This window comes from Orcinus orca, chromosome 20 (genome assembly GCF_937001465.1).
Source record: "Orcinus orca chromosome 20, mOrcOrc1.1, whole genome shotgun sequence".
NCBI classification, from domain to species: Eukaryota; Metazoa; Chordata; class Mammalia; order Artiodactyla; family Delphinidae; genus Orcinus; species Orcinus orca.
Genome location: NC_064578.1, coordinates 47,113,753 through 47,130,132, shown reverse-complemented (window position 1 = coordinate 47,130,132; position 16,380 = coordinate 47,113,753). Strand labels below are relative to the sequence as shown.

The 16,380-nt window shown below is 53.0% G+C and overlaps 1 protein-coding gene across 1 annotated transcript; it reads right to left on the bottom strand.

Annotated features, from left to right (window-relative positions):
- Nucleotides 1-132: 132 nt before the first annotated feature.
- ITPKC (inositol-trisphosphate 3-kinase C) lies at nt 133-16,367 on the bottom strand. The gene is made up of 7 exons (XM_004271264.4): nt 15,083-16,367; nt 10,759-10,858; nt 8,226-8,439; nt 6,778-6,982; nt 4,557-4,658; nt 3,506-3,577; nt 133-1,590 (listed from the first exon to the last, which is right to left on the bottom strand). Exons 1-7 carry the CDS (start codon nt 16,217-16,219, stop codon nt 1,387-1,389), a joined length of 2,034 nt encoding a protein of 677 aa, XP_004271312.2. The 5' UTR covers nt 16,220-16,367; the 3' UTR covers nt 133-1,386.
- Nucleotides 16,368-16,380: the final 13 nt, after the last annotated feature.

Below are 16,380 nucleotides of genomic sequence, written 5' to 3'. Positions count from 1 at the left end.
AGCGGATGAATGAACCCGCCCACTCTGAGCCTGCCTCTACCCCAGACCAATCACTATCCCATCACCCCACCCAGCGCTACTGCTCCAATTACGAGCGTTGAGCCCACAAACCCCAGATGCAAAAGACAAAGATGACTGTAAATGTGCTGTTTATTGGGGTGTCGTCATGGGAAGGCAGTGAAGCAGTTTTGCCTCCTGTTCCCCAGCGCTGCCCCATCTTAACAACTACCTCTCATATAAATAAGTATAAAGATGGTCAGTAGAAAAGGAGCACACGTCAGCCGGAAGACCACGTTAGAGCTTTGACTAAGGGAGAGGGGGGGCACCTGTCCTCCCCAAGCCCAGCCTTGTAGGCCAGGAACCCAAAGTTAGGAGCAGGAGGAGGACAGAGGGGCACCACCCACACCTCAGAGTGCTGGGGTCTTTGGTTTGGACCAGGCTGCAGGCCCACCTACCCTGCACCAGAGGCCCAAGCAGGGCCTCTTCACAGCAGAGGCCAGGGATGGGGGCCCTCCCGAGGAAGGCAGCTGGTTCCCAAGCCTGCTTTTCCCTTTTCCTTCTGAATGCCCTTCCTGCCGCCACAGTCCGCTAGGAGGGAGGAGACAGAAAAGGGTAAAGGGCAGAAGGAGGACGTCCCGAGGCTGAGGCCTGAGGAACAAGGTTGTGCTGGTCACAGTGCTGGCATGGGACACGGCTGTCGTTTCAGTCTGCAGGGGGGTCAGCAGAGTTCTCCCAGGAGCAGGGCAGGAGCCCATGGGGCCAAGGGCGGGTAGGACAGGGTGAACTGGGCCCTGCCCAGCGGTGGCAGCTCTCAAGCCAGTCCCAGGGTGCCACACCCTCAAAGCCTCTGTCAGCACTTGGAGGGACCCCAGATGAAGAGACTGGGCTATAACTCCCCCGGGCGGGCCAACCAAGGGCTGCTACATTTGCTCACAAATGAGGTCTGGTTCTCGGGCCTGCGAGGGGCCAGCTCGTAGAGGGAGGGGCTGACGAGGAGGCCGAGGTTACAGTCATCCATGTGGTGACAGGCCTGAGGTCACGCCCGTGCCCTGCAGTACATGCACTGTGTTCTCTCAGGGCGTGTGGTTTAGTTGTGGCCTCTGCAGCCCCTCAGAAGCCTTCCTGGCTGGTCAGGGGACCCAGTCTGGTTCTGACTCACCGCAGGACCCAGCCAGGGCACGCACCTCTCGGGCTCTTAACAACCTCCCCGCCCCCGTGGGTGCGGTGCCACCTGATCGCCAAGGCCCTCTGCATCTTCTGCACTGGTCCTGCGTGGTGTGCAGTGCAACCTTTCCCATCCCTGGGCTTCAGGCCCCCATGCATCTCGGGGCCCCTCCGGCCACACGGGCACCATCCAATAAATAAACGTGATGGTGGGCGAGCAGGTCAGCTATGGGCCAGGCCCTGGAGGAGGTGAATCACGTTGTCCAGGCCCCAGAGGTAGCCGTCCTCGCGGTTGCCCTCGGCCCAGGGCAGCCGGTGGCTGAGCGTCTGGTGGTCAGGCAGGGCCACTGTCTTGCCAAAGTCGATCATCCAGACCTTGGCCAGGCCGGTGTGGTCATGCACAAAGAGGAGGGAGCTGCCTACCACCTGCAGAGGGAGAGGCAGGAGGTTAGAGGGAGGCGCAGGCACTGGCCAAGGTCCCGGCCCCACAGACTGCTGGGCAGGGTGGCTGACGGCATGAACTTTGGAGCCAGGCTGCCTGGGTTCAAACCCTAGCTCTGCCACTTACGGCTGTGTGGCCTTGGGCAGGGGACTTAACTTCTCCTTATCTCTGTGTCCTCATGTACAAAGTGGGAATAACGGAATAAGAGTACCGTTTACCTCAAAGGTTGCTGTGCATATTATATGTGTGAATTAATCCACAGAAAGCTCTTAGAAGAGTTGCCCGTATAAACAAATGCAAAACAGTGTTAACTGTTATCCTTTTTCAAGCTGGGGTACAAACTCAAATGCCCGCAGGATCCTGAAGCCGTCAGAGGGGCCTGGCGGGGACTGAGGGAGTGGATAATGCCTCCCCGCGGGAAGGGGCAGCAACCACTCAGCCCCAGCGGACTGCTGCTGGTGACGCCAGGCAAGTGGCTTCCTTTGTCTAGCTCAGTTTCCTCATCTGTAGAATGGGGGTGATGGTAACTGCCCCACCTCCTGGGGTCACTGCAGCGTTCCACGTTCCACAGCTCACAAGCTGCCTCGTGGAGCTGGCCACACAGCCCTCCGGAGACACTGGGTTGTTTTTTCTTTTTTAGTTAGAAATACATTCCTTCCCTTCATCTAACGCCAGGTTTGCAAGCCTCTCCCTTTTTCTAGCCGGGTTTCAGACACCAGTGCTCCCAGAGAACCCGGATGACCAGGCAGGCGAGCAGGCGGCTGTCAGAAGAGGCAGACGCTGCCCAGCTCTGGATGGCTGTTGGCATGTGGCGAGCGGCCCAGGGTTACCGTGTCTCTCGTGGTGCCAAGAGAAACTGGAAATCCCGATTTTAGTGTGAACTCTACATCTTTATCAGTTTTCAATGTTGGCAACTAATTTTTTTAAATGTTTAGTCACCGGGCAGGTGAAACCAAACCTGAGGACATAAGAGGTGGGGTCCCCAGGCCTCCTCTTTGTGACTTGCGTGTAAAGCTCAAAGGCAGTAACAAGGGTGAGGAGGGTGATGTTTGGTGATAACAAACGTGACCATAAAAGCTGGCACATACTGCAGGGTTCTTATGGGCTGGGCTTTAACTATATTAACCCACTTAACCTTCGTTACACCCATGCGGCAGGTGCTACCGTTACCCTGTCCTACAGGTCAGGAGACAGGCCTGCGGAGCTGCTGCCCAGGCTCAGGTGGCTGGGATTCGAACACAGGCTGGCCTGACGCCCAGATCGGTACTCTTTCAGAAGTCAGTGATATCAGGAAAAAGAGGAGAGAGGGGCTTGAGCGGGGAGGCGGAAGAACTTGGAGATAGACACAGTGACGTCACCACAGACTTTCTGAGACAGCCTCAGAGAGATGAATGTTTCCAAAGAGACACAGGCTGCGGAACGGAGAGAGAGGAAAGGGGAGTGGGGACAGCCACCAGAGGAGGAAGGCAGGTAACAAGAACTGTAAATAATCACGGGTATAAAATAACCACAAGAGCCAGGAGTCGAGAGCCCCTCTGTGCTCACGGCGCTCTGCATTTGCTCATCTCCCACCTCAGCAGCTCTATAAGGAAGGTACTATTGTTCCTCCCCACGGCAGGAGGAAACTGAGGCCTGAGAGGGTAGGTCATATGCCCAGGGTCACGCGGCAGAGCCAGCCTCATCCCAAGGCCACCTGGCTGGGGTCCATGCTCCTAACTGTCCCACCTCCCTGCAATCCCTCGTGCTGCCTACCCTAAAGAAGCAAACCCCCAAACTCGGGGGCTTCCTTTTATAGCTTTGGCCTGTGACCCTGTTGGTGGTTTCTGCCGAGTACCACCCGGACCCCGACACTCCCCCTCACACAGGGCCCTCTGTTCCCATGGTGGCCGGGGCTCGCACCTCGTGGGTCTTGAAGAAGGGGGAGTTCTCCAGAGCTTCACGGAGTTCCTCTAGGCGTGCCACGTACTTTTTCTGTGCATGAGAGGGAGGATTTCTTGGTTAGCTTATGGACTTTGTGGGTCCTTACCCACCTTGAGATCTGACCTCATCCCATACCCCCAAAGGAGTAGGCATACCCCAGCCAGAATGGGGTAAAGGGGGCCATGGGGAAATGGGAGGTGCGGGGGGGCAGGGGTTGGATGCATCAGGGTGGCACAGACAAGACTGTGGTTGGGGACTTCCCTGGTGGCGCAGTGGTTAAGAATCCGCCTGCCACTGCAGGGGACACGGGTTCGAGCCCTGGTCCAGGAAGATCCCACATGCCAAGGAGCAACTAAGCCCGTGCACCACAACTACTGAGCCTGTGCTCTAGAGCCTGTGAGCCACAACTACTGAGCCCGTGTGCCACAACTACTGAAGTCCACGTTCCTAGAGTCTGTGCTCCACCACAAGAGAAGCCACTGCAATGAGAAGCCCGCACACCGCAACAAAGAGTAGCCCCTGCTCGCTGCAACTAGAGAAAGCCCATGTGCAGCAACGAAGAGCCAATGCGTCCAAAAATAAATAAATGAACACAATAAATAAAAATTAAAAAAAAAAAAAGTGTGGTTGGTAGATTACATGAATACCCACAATTCCTAGCAGCTCCTCCCACCAGGAGGTGGAGTCTTTCCCTTGTAATCTAGTCTTGGTCTTATGACTTGCTTTGGCCAATAGAACATGGCGAGAATGATGGTGGCCGTTCTGAGCCTAGCCACCGATAGGCTTTGCCTTTTCACTTGTTTTCTTGGCCCGCTGCTTCCACCGTGAGAACAAGCCCAGGCTGGTCTGCTGGATTGAGCCAGGAGCCGAGACAGTAAGGCAGCCACCAGACATGAGAGCAGGGCCCTCCCATCAGCTGGCGTGACGGTGAGCAATGCCAGCCAGTGTCAGCCAACCTCGGCCCATGGGAGGAACAATGATGGTGGTGGTCCTAAGCTGCTAAATTTGGGGGCATAGGTGTCCCGCTCACCAGGATTGCGCGGTTCCCATCCACAAAGTCCTCCAACATCTTTGTCACCTCCTCCAGTTTCCGCATCTTCTTGAAGTTAGTGTTGCAGGTCCCATCGGCTTTCTACAGGATGAGGGGTGTCATACCTTTTCCTTACCATGCCCAACACCAAGCAGCCTCAGGCACTTCCAGGGGCCACCTACCCACCTCCAGGCTCACTTGCTGTTCAGGGGAAGCTAGCCCACCTGCCTAGCCCCACGTCATACTCCTGAGCAACCAGTCCTTCAAGTCTAAACTTTAACCCCCTGGTTGAGCCAATCTAGCCAGGTGGGCTTTGGAGCCGGGTGGATCTGGCTTTGAATCATGGCTCTGCTAATTCCTAGCTAGGTGGCGTTAAGCAAGTCACTTCACCTGCCTCAGCCTTGAGTTCCTCATCTGGAAAATGAGAATTGTGTTAGTATCTACCTCCTAAAGCTGGTATAAGGAGGAGGAGAGATTGGGTGTGTAGGATACACTGCACAGTGCCTGGCACATAGTAAGTAAGCACTCAGTAGAAGACACTAATGTTATTTTTTGTCTGCGAGGGGCACAGAGAGCCCCCTGAGTCATTCTGCCATGCTGTGCCAGGTGCCCTGTGGGCAATGGTAGCATGGAGGTAACAGCACAGATGAGGGATGCAAATACTGAATAAGATCATCACAAAGGGAGATAAGAATAATGGAGTATAGGGAGTTATAAGGAGGTAAAGACCCTGAACTAGTCGGATGGAACTCAAGGAGGGCTTCCCAGAGGAAGTGAAATTTGGAAGGAGTCAGGAAAATGACTGGGAGTCAGTCAACCAGGGGAACAGGGGAAAAGTACTCCTGGCACAGGAAACAGCACGTGCAGAGGGCCTGTGGCAGGAGAGAACAGGACCCTTTCAAAGAAATGAAAGTGCTTCACTGTGCCATCTATAGGGGACTGTGGCACATCCACAAAGAGCTATTATAGAAGGAATAGGAAGGAAGGGAGGGAGGGAGGGAGGAAGAGGATCTCCTATCTCTCTACGAAATGATATGGGAAACTCTCCAGGACTACGCCACCTTTTGTAAAAACGAAAAAGGGAGGAGGGACTTCCCCCGTGGTCCAGTGGCTAAGACTCCACACTCCCAATACAGGGGGCCCGGATTCAATCCCTGGTCAGGGAACTAGATCCCACATGCCACAACTAGGAGTTCACATGCCGCAACTAAAAAGATCCTGCATACTGCAACTAAGACCCAGCGCAGCCAAATAAATAAATTAAAAAATGGGAGGAAAAGGTAGTATATACAACTGCATTTGTTTGTATATACAGGAAGAAATATAAGAAACTGATAAAGTGGTTCCCCACGAGGAGGGGGTGGTAGAGGGACAGAATGGGAAGGACGGCAACAGGGTTGGGAGAGAGATTTCTCCTATATACCCTTTTATAATATTATTTTGACTTTCGAGCTGTGTGAATAGCTATTCAAACGATTAGATTTAATTTACAAAAAAAAGAAAGAAAGGGGCTACCCTAGTGGCACAGTGGTTAAGAATCCGCCTGCCAATGCAGGGTACATGGGTTCGAGCCCTGGTCCGGGAAGATCCCACATGCCGCAGAGCAACTAAGCCCGTGCGCCACAACTACTGAGCCTGTGTTCTAGAGCCCATGCTCCGCAACAAGAGAAACCACCGTAATGAGAATCCCGCATACCGCAACGAAAAGTAGCCCCCGCTCTCCGCAACTAGAGAAAGCCCGCGCACAGCAACGAAGACCCAATACAGCCAAAAATAAATAAATAAAATAAACAACTTTTGAAGAAAGAAATAAAGAAGAAAAAAGAACATTTTTCTCCATAAGGAGGAAAAAGCCCCTCCAGCTGCCGTGTTGGATGATGGATCAGAGGAGGTGAGACCAGCATCTGGGAGGCCAGGGAAGCTGAGTCAGGAGAAGATGCGGCTGGACTAGGACAGGGTCTTGGTCTTGGGGAGGGGAAAGAAGATGGAATCAAGAGACCTTCAGACAGATGGGTAAACAAAACTTGGTCTGTGATAGACACAGGGGTAAGAGGGAAGCAGGAACCCTCCTAGCGCATCTTTCCATCCTCTGCAGTCTCCTGCTCTCTCTCCAGATCTTGCTTCTTTCCTGCTTTCTCTGACACCCTGGTTCCTTGGGAAGCCCTGCCTCAGATCTAGCTCTTAGCCCTCTACAAACAGGCTAGCAGCTCCTGGCCCTCACCTTGATGCCCTCGATCCGGAAACCCAGGGTGGAGGTCGAGCTCACGGTCTCCCTCCACTGCATGTAGCGGGGCTTGGTGACTGCACCCTGGGCATGTTCCTCGGGCGTTGGGGCCCCAGGGTCCACAGCCACCATCTTCTCATACATGTCCTTCCGGGGCCGGGGCCGTTCTCGCGCCTTCACCAGCTCCTCCTCCAGGTAGGTCCTGGGACACAGAGGATATAACAAGGGAAATTACGAAGAACAAAGCTGGAGGACTTACACTCTCTGATATCAAGGCATGTTACAAAACTACAGTGTGGTACAAGAATAGACAAATAGATCAATGGACCAGAACAGAGTCCACAAACAGACACACACGTACGTTCACCCAATTTATGAAAAAGAAGGCACCACAATTCAGTGGGGAAAGGGCAGTCTTTTCAATAAATGGTGCTAGGTCAATAGGATATCCATACAGCGGTGGGGAGAGGGGAATGAACCTTGATCCCTGCCTCAGACCATATACAAACATTAAATCTAGGTGGATTGCAGATCTAAATGTGATAATTAAAACAAAGCTTGTAGAAGAAAACATAGGAGAAGATCTTTGTGACCTTACAGTAGGCAGATTTCTTAAACACAAAGCTACTAACCATAATGAAAAAAATTGACAACCTGTACTAAATTAAAAGCCCTTCTCGGGACTTCCTTGGTGGCGCAGTGGTTAAGAATCTGCCTGCCGGTGCAGGGGACACGGGTTCAATCCCTGGTCCAGGAGGATCCCACATGCCGTGGAGCAACTAATCCTGTGTACCACAACTACTGAGCCTGAGCTCTAGAGCCTGTGAGCCACAACTACTGAAGCCCGCATACCTAGAGCCCGTGCTCCGCAGCAAAAGAAGCCACCGCAATGAGAGGCCCGTGCACTGCAACCGCAACAAAGAGTAGCCCCAGCTCGCTGCAACTAGAGAAAGCCCACGTGCAGCAACAAAGACCCAACGCAGCCAAAACTAACTAAATAATTAATTTAAAAAAAAACTTCTGTTTATCAAAAGACGTTAAGAGAGTGAAATGGGAGAGTTGGAGTGTGTGTGTGTGTGTGTGTGTGTGTGTGTGTGTATCTCCAGCAAAGGACTTGTATCCAGAATATATAAAGAATTATACATCTTTATAATAAAAAGAAAAAGAGAGACCAGTAGAAAAATGGGCACTTTTCAAAGAGGATATCCAAACGGCCAATCAATGCTCAAGTTGTTTGGTCATCAGAGAAATCGAAATTAAAACCATAACTATTCACCAGAATAGTTAAAAGTAATAAAACAGGTAATACAAAGTGTTGATGAGAAGATAGAACAGAACTCTCATACACGGATGGCAGGAAAGGATGCTGAAGACTGGCTTGGCGCTATCTTCAAAAATGTCCCCCTGACCCTTCACCTCTGCCCCATGGCTGCCCCTGAACCTACCTGCTGCCCATCTTGCAGTCCATGATGGAGGGGTTCTCAAAGTCTGCCAGGAGATCTTCCATCTGGTTGAAGGCCTGGCCATCCTGCTGCACCATGCCATAGTAGGCTGGCACGAAAGGTCGCAGGGGGTCACGCATCAGCTGCTCCAGGCTGCGCTGCTCATACTGACAGAAACGCTTTAGAATCCAACCATCCTCTCCTGCCTGGAAGTTCCCTATGAGCAGCAGTCAATGAGAGGGTCAAAAACTGAATGAGCAAGGGCTTCCCTGGTGGCGCAGTGGTTGAGAGTCCGCCTGCCGATGCAGGGAACGCGGGTTCGTGCCCCGGTCCGGGAGGATCCCACGTGCCACCGAGCAGCTGGGCCCGTGAGCCATGGACGCTGGGCCTGCACGTCCGGAGCCTGTGCTCCACAACGGGAGAGGCCACAACAGTGAGAGGCCCGCGTACCGCAAAAAAAAAAAAAAAACTGAATGAGCAAGAGAATTCCCCCACCTCCTGTAGGTATCAGGTCCTGGCCACCATCATCTTGCCTGACCCTTCCGCAATACCTTCTCTCCCTACCAGCAATTCTCAAAATCTTGGCCAGAGGTGGTGAAGGAAGGACCTAGTTCTGCATTTTGTTTAAACAGAGGCCTGTTCACAGCACACTGTGTCCTCATTTGTTTTGTAATTTTGGATTATGAGCTCTCGATCAGCAATGGGAATTTTTGTGAGATCTGAGTCAAGAGCATGACTCTCCCAAGCAGATTTGCATTTGCTTCTGCCTGGGTCCCAGAGTGCTAACAATCAGGGCCTTGTTAATTTACAAATCTGGCATTTTGTGGGCCATGCAGATAGAGTAGATCAGAATTACAAATTCTTATTGAGGCAGATAGTATTTTCAGATTATATTTTCCAAAGATGGCTGCAACAGTAGCTCATGTCCCATATGCTCTTCTAGAATTTTGCCACTCCCATCAAGAAGTGGAATCTAATTCTTTTCCTCTTGAATCTGAGAGGGCTTATGGCAGAAGCAACACTGTGACTTCAGATCTAAGTCATAAAAGGAGATGCAGCTTCCACTTTGTTGGCAGAGACACTTGCCTTTCAAGTCCTGAGCTACCATGTAAGAAATCTGATTATTCTGAGGCTACCATACTGTGAGGAAGCCCAAGCAGCTACACATAGAAGTCACATATAGGCTTTCCAGCCGGCAGCCCCAACTGAGAACCAGCCAACAACCAGCATCAACTGCCAGGTGTGTGAATGAATGAACCTCCAAAGGTCTCCAGCTTGCAGCCTTCGAGTTGTTCTAGCTGAATTCCCAGATATCACGGCGCAGCAACAAGCCAGCCCTGCCATGCTCTGTCTGAATTCCTGACCCGAAACTTATGAGTGTAATCAAATGGTTGTTTTATTCCACTAAGTCGTTTGTTTGTTTTTTTAAACCACCACTAAGTTTTGAGTTTTTCATTTTTGGTATTTTTGAAACTCAGCGATAGTAACTAGGATACATACAGATGGCAGGCCTGTGTTTACAGTTTTAGGGGGGCCTTGCCTTTCTCTGACTCAGTTCTAAGGATGAACAGGCAGATAAGTTCCCTTCCTGCCTCCCTTTGCTGGTGGATACAGTTGGTCTAGTCCAGCCCACAGTCTGTTTTTGTAAAAAAAAGCTTACTGGAACACAGACACACTCACAAATTTATATATTAACTATGGTGGCTTTTGTGCTGCAACAACGGAGTTGAGTAGTTTATAGCTATTATCTAGCCCTTTACCAAAAATGCTAGATTCTAGGCCTTGTGCTATTATGTGCTAAAGAGATTGTGCTAGGTCCTGGGGAAAAAACATTGTAGCTGTTGTTTATTGGCGGCCTACTCTGCTCTGGCCACAGGGTGAGGACAGGGACTGGTAATTGCCATTTATGAGGGGTCTGTCTCTCAATCTCAATATACATTGCGGTACGTGGGCCTCTCACTGTTGTGGCCTCTCCCGTTGCGGAGCACAGGCTCCGGACGCGCAGGCTCAGCGGCCATGGCTCACGGGCCCAGCCGCTCCGCGGCATGTGGGATCTTCCCGGACCGGGGCACAAACCCGTGTCCCCTGCATCGGCAGGCGGACTCGCAACCACTGCACCACCAGGGAAGCCCTCAATATACATTTTGATTTTAACCCTCTAGTTTACCCTGCAAGGGAGGGACAATTATCTCACACTAGAGATGAGGACACTGAGCCCCAGGGAGGGAGAGTAACTTGCCCAGGGTCATCCACAAATAGAGAGCGGAACTCGGATTTGAGCCCAGGCCCATCTGTCCCCATGGTCAAAGATTTGCCCCCTGCCACCGGGATAACAGGAAACAGCCCTCCATCCTGATGTATGAATGGCCCAGCCCGGGCCTAAGCACTTTCCATAAAAGCCCCATGAGCTGGAGACTGTCACCAAGCCCATTTTACAGATGCGGGAACTAAAGTACAAACAGCAGTTCCTTCCCCGCCCAGGCGTCTCTGCCCAGCCCTGCCTGTCCCCCACCCGCCCTTCTCCCCCCGCGCTCACCAGAGTGTCCAGACAGCTGGACCCAAGGGTAGTGTTTTCGGAAGGAGACCATGAAGGGCGAATACTTCAGCACTGTCTTCAGCTTCTTCCACGGTTTGTTCTGTGTGGGGCAGAAAGGGTGGGGTCAGGGCTAAGGCCGGGGATGGAGGGGGATGGCGCTGCTGCCATGAGAGGGAACCAAGGTGGACCGGGGGTCCTTAGGGGGGCTTCCTGGGATCCCTGGGCCCAAGCTTGTTGCGGTGAGCAAAGCTCACTGACTTGTGCAATCACAAACTCCCCAGGGGCCTCAGCAAAGGCAGAGAAGAGTCTCTGTCCATTTGTCTCGGTGTCATCACTTTGTATCTGTGTCTCTCTGTCCTTCTCGAAGGAGCAGAGATAGGCTAGGTTGTGTTGCAGTCACCAGCAACTCCCAAATCGTCCCTCGACATATATACATCAAAAAGGTGGTTCCAGGGAAAATGATAAAGGCAGGAGTTGATGAATGGAGGCCGAACCACAAAGAGAGACAGAAACAGAGACAGATGACAAAGTGATGACAAAGACAGACAGGGACAAAGATGGAGACTGCAGCAGTCATGACAGCTGCTTACCAAATAGCTCCAGCCTGTCCCCCTACCAGGGATATGCCCGCCCTCTTGAACTCAGCTTTGGCCAATGACATGTGAGCAGAAGTGTCACTTTTGGGTGGAAGCCTTAAAGCCAACGAGTGACTCTCCATGTTCTTTTCCCTAGTGTAGAAAGGGGTGGGGGACTGTAGGAAGAGAAACAGAGGCTGAGAGAAAACAGCATGGAGCAGGGCCGCCTCAGCCACCACTGACCCACAGTCAGTGTGCAGTAGGAACGAAAATAATCCTTTGTTGGGAATTTCCTGGTGGTCCAGTGGTTAGGACTCCGTGCTTTCACTGCCAAGTGCCTCGGTTCAATCCCTGGTTGGGGAACTAAGATCCTGCAAGCCTCGGGGCCAAAAAAAAAAAAGAAATCCTTTGTTGTTCCAAGTCACTGAGTTTGGGGTCTGTTTGTCACTATAGCAAACCCTGACCTCTTCCAACTGACACAGAGATAGGCACAGAGTTACTAGAAGAGAAAGAAATATAGAAAGACAGAATGGGAGACACAAAGTAATGACAGAGAAAGAAAAAGAAACATAGATGCAGAGAAAGACAGAGAGAGAGCAACAAAAAACCAGAGAAGCAAACAGAAAACAAGGATTTAGTTGTATCATGTGGACTCAAGCAAGAGCTTCTTGAGACCTGGTTACTGCCTGATTCATTGCATTTGCATATGCACACACACGCACGTGTGCACACGCGCACACACACGAAGATCTTCTCTGCTCCAAGCACACAGCAGGCCCTTAGCAAGGATTGGGAGAATGAGTCCTCTCCAGAGAAAAAAGCTATGTGGCTCATCTCCCCCCACCCCGGGGTCAAGGCCATGTTCTCTCCTATCCCCCAGAGCCCAGCTACCTAGCAGACATCTAATGGATGGTGGGAAGGTCAAACACAGGCAGGGGTTGGACTGAAGGATTCAGGAAGGGATATTCCCTCCCCTCTCCAGCTGCCAGCCGTGAAGAGGAGGTGATGAATAAAGGTTCCTGTTTACTAAGCACCTGGAACATTCCAGGCACAATGACAAAGGCTCAGTATGCCATAACCTACTTAATCCTAAAAACACAACCCCAGGAAGACTGCTGGCTGTGTTACAGAGGCGGAAACAGAGACTCAGACGGGTGAAGTCACCTGCCTAAATCACACAGCATAGTGCTGGGGTTCTACCTCTGGTCTGACTCCACTGCCCTGGGCTTATCCATTACAGCCCTGCTAGATTACAAGTCTTGAGGGCAGGGACTGGGGTTGTCATGGTTACAACTGTGTCCCCAGCCATGGCCTGACACACAATAGGTGCTCCAAAAATGTAGCTTGGGTTGAAGGAGGTTGATTAAATGTCTTTTTTTTTTTTTTTTTATCATAAGCAGGTTCAGTATCTTCTCTCTCTTTTTTCTTAGATCTGATGGTTAATCTGGGCTTTCTCAGATGGCTTCATCATGGCCTCAGCTCACATCTCCTCCTCCTCCAGGAAGCCCTCTCTGATACCCCAGGTCTGGCCAGTCACCTTCTCTAGATTCCCACAACCCTCTGGGCTTCCCCCATCCCAGCCCTGAGCACTCTGAGCTGTCACTGCCTGGTGACGGGTCTGTCTCCTCCACCGGCCTGGGAGCTCCATGCGGGCAGTGTCTGGGTCACTACTGTGTTCCCAGCAAAGCCAACATGGGGCCAAACACAAATTAGGGACCCTGGGACTGTCTGTTGTCTGATTAGGAGGACAGGATGGATGTGAGAAGGAAGGAAGGTGGGGGAGGGGGGAGAAAGTAGCTGGGCCTTTAAGGTCAGATGGGATTTCAACATGAAGCAAGAAGGAAGAGAGGGGTATTCTGGGTGGTGGGAACAGCTTGAGCAATGAGCGGAGGCAGGATGGCTGCAACATGTTCAGGGAACAGTGTGTACTTCGGCTCCCTTGCAGCAGCAGAAGGGATCAGGACGGGAAAAGGGAAGCTGAACGTAGAAAGGAGCCTGGAGACAGGAAGCTGTGAACACAGGACTGAACTCCTGATTGCTATCAGGCAGGCCCTGGGGAGCCATGGAAGACTCTGGAGCCGGAAACGTTGAAAAGTTAGTCAGAGCTGGGTTTTGGAGGCAGATTCTAGGGGATGAGGAAACACTGGAGACAGGGAGGCCTGGGAGGAAGGCAAGTTAGGGACAGATCCACAAAGTGCAGGGGTGAAAATGACTGGGTTTTCAACTAAGCCAGCACTGAGTTAGAATCCAAGCTCCGACCAGACGTGGCCAACTCCAAGCAAGTGACCTCACTTCTCTAGGCCTTAGTTTCCCCTCTGTAAAATGCAGATAATAATAATCCCAATCTTATAGTGCTTTTATAAGGATTCAAAGAGTTAACACACATACAGCACTTGGAAAAGTGCCTGGTATTCAGTAAGGGTTTGAATCTCAGCTCTGTGCCTTCCAAGGTCTGTGACCTTGGATGAGTCTCTGTGCCTCAGTTTCTTCGTCTATAAAATGGGGATCATAGTATCTACCTCATAGGGCTGCTGTGAAGATTAAGATGAGTTAATATAAGCAAAGAGCTTAGCACAGGGAATTCCCCGGAGGTCCAGTGGTTAGGACTCTGTGCTCCCAATGCAGGGGGCATGGGTTCGATCCCTGGTCGGGTAGCTAAGATCCTGCATGCCTCGGAGTGTGGCGGAAAAAAATAAAATAAAGAAGAAAGCTTAGCACAGGGCTGGGCATGAGCGAGTGATAGCTGCTATTTTTGTTTCTTCATTCACTCCAGCTCAGCTGCTCTGAGATGCCAAGGAGATGAGGGAGTAGGCAGAGGGAACAGCAATGGCAGAGAGCCCCAGAGGGTCAGCGCCTTGGCTCCGGCACAGGCAGGCTGGGGCAGGTCTACCTCTTATATCTGTGGCCACATGTGTGAGCACGTTCCTAAAGGGAAGCATGTGGGGTGAGGGGGACTCAGGGCAGATTCCAGCCAGGGGCCCCAGGACAATGGGAGGACCCAGCAGGCAGACCCACCAGAGGCTCTCACACCTGCCTATGCGCTGACCCTCCCTCCCTGAACCTGCCCTGACGGCCTTCCTGATTCCCCAGAGAACCGCACCCAAGCTGTGGATGAGGGTGGAGGATGTAAACAAGAGTGTGCAGGAGCACCCTGGGGAGCTGGGGGGCAACGCAATGGGGAAATGGGAGAGTCCCTGGCCAGGCTGGGGGTCCCTTAGCATTTTGGCTTCACACAGCTCTTTGAGAATCTGATAAAAGCTGGGAGCTCACTCCCTACAAAAGTGAATGAGCTAAGGGGTGGTGAAGGCTGATGACCCTTTAAGGCAGCTACAGGCCCCAGACTTAGAAAAGTCGGTAGAAAGTGCACCCTTCCTGTCTGCCTGAACTAGTGTTCTTTAGTTTGGGGTCACAGACTGTGATCCAACAGAAGTCACAGACCCTTGCTGCAAAAACATGTGTATACACACACAGTTTCACACAATTTCAGGGATTCCTGGGTACCATGAAGTTGGCCAGCAGCCATCCATTTTAGACCCCAGGACTGGAGGCAGTGGGTGAGGGGAAATGAAGAGAATTAGCAAGAGGCTGCCTGGAGGGGGTTAGTAACCCTTCTGTCCGATGGAAGAGGTGCCTGGAGATGAAATTGCTGGTGGAGTTCTAAAGAACTTCTCAAAGGAAAGGCGGAGGCAGAGGCGGGGGATACGGGATCTGTGGGGATGTGGCTCAAGGGCAGGATGGGTCCCACTCACCCCAGACCTGTCCTCGGGGTCGCTGGAACCTCCACCCCCGGCCACCACGTCATCCTCAGACTCGTCGAAAGAGGAGGCAGAGGAGAAGCCTCCACTGCCCCCTTCAATCTGGGAGGGGGGTCCCACTGGCTGAGCCTCAGGCTCGGGGGTTTCAGGAGTGATGATGAGGCGGGGCACAGGGGTCAGGGGGCAACACTCCTGGTGAGAGTACAGGTGAGTCGCCAACTCCCCGTGTTCTGGTTCCTCTAATGAGCCATCTTGGTTGGGCTCCCCCAAAAGGCAGTCTGTCCCAGGCTCTGTCTGGGGTCCATCAGTGCCAGGCTGTGGCCAGAAGCCATCAGTATCTTGTTGTGTTGGGAAACCATCGATGTCAAGCTGTTTCCAGGTTGTTTCCGTATCCTGTTGTATCTGGGAGCCATCAATGTGCTGCTCTATCCAGGGGTCTTTGGTATCCTGTTGGGTCCTGGAGCCATCAGTGTACAATTCTTTCCGAGAGCCACCAGCATTTGGCTCTGTTGAGAGAGAGGCCCCTTCCGGCTGAGTCCGGACGCTGGACCTGTTCTGGTGGGTCCAGAGGTTATCAGCCCTGAGCTTGGCCCTCTCTGGCTGGGTCTGTGACCCATGTATTTCTAGCTCTGCCCAGGGCCCATCAACCCCTTGCTGTGCCCAGAGGTTAGCCCTCTCTGGCTGACACTGGAGGTCAGACCTGTGTGGATCAGTCCAAAAGCCATCTGTCCTAGTCTCCGTCCAGTCACCGGCTGTCTCCAGTTCTGACCAGTGGCTGCTCCTTTCTGGATGTGTCCGGAGGATGGACCTGCCTGGCTCCGTCTTTTGGCTGGGCCGCTCCGTCCCCGCCCCGGAGCCAGCTGCTTCACGCTCAGCCTGTCCGTCGGTCCCCGACTCAGGCCCGAGGCCGGCCCTCTCGGGCTCGGTGTGGAGGTTGGACTCCTCGGTCCGGGCCCGGGGCCCGCCCCTCTCCGGCCGCCCCGCCGGGCCCCCTGCGCCGGGCCCAGGTCGTTGCTGCCCCGGCTGCCGCCGCCGCCCCCCTCGCGTCGCCGCCAGTCCCATGCGGGCTGTCCCCGGCAGCGCCCCAGCCTCCGCCTCGCTCAGGTTTCCCCGGCACGGGCAGCGCCTCATGCCCGCTCCCTAGGTTCGGGATTCGACCGGGCCCAGCCCCTCCTGCCCCTTTAAATCCCGCGAGGGGTGTGGCTGGGGAGCCCCGACTCGCGGGTTCCGGCCCGCGGAGCTCCAGCCAGCCCAGCCAAGCAGGGGTTAACCGATACTTTCCCCCACCCCCA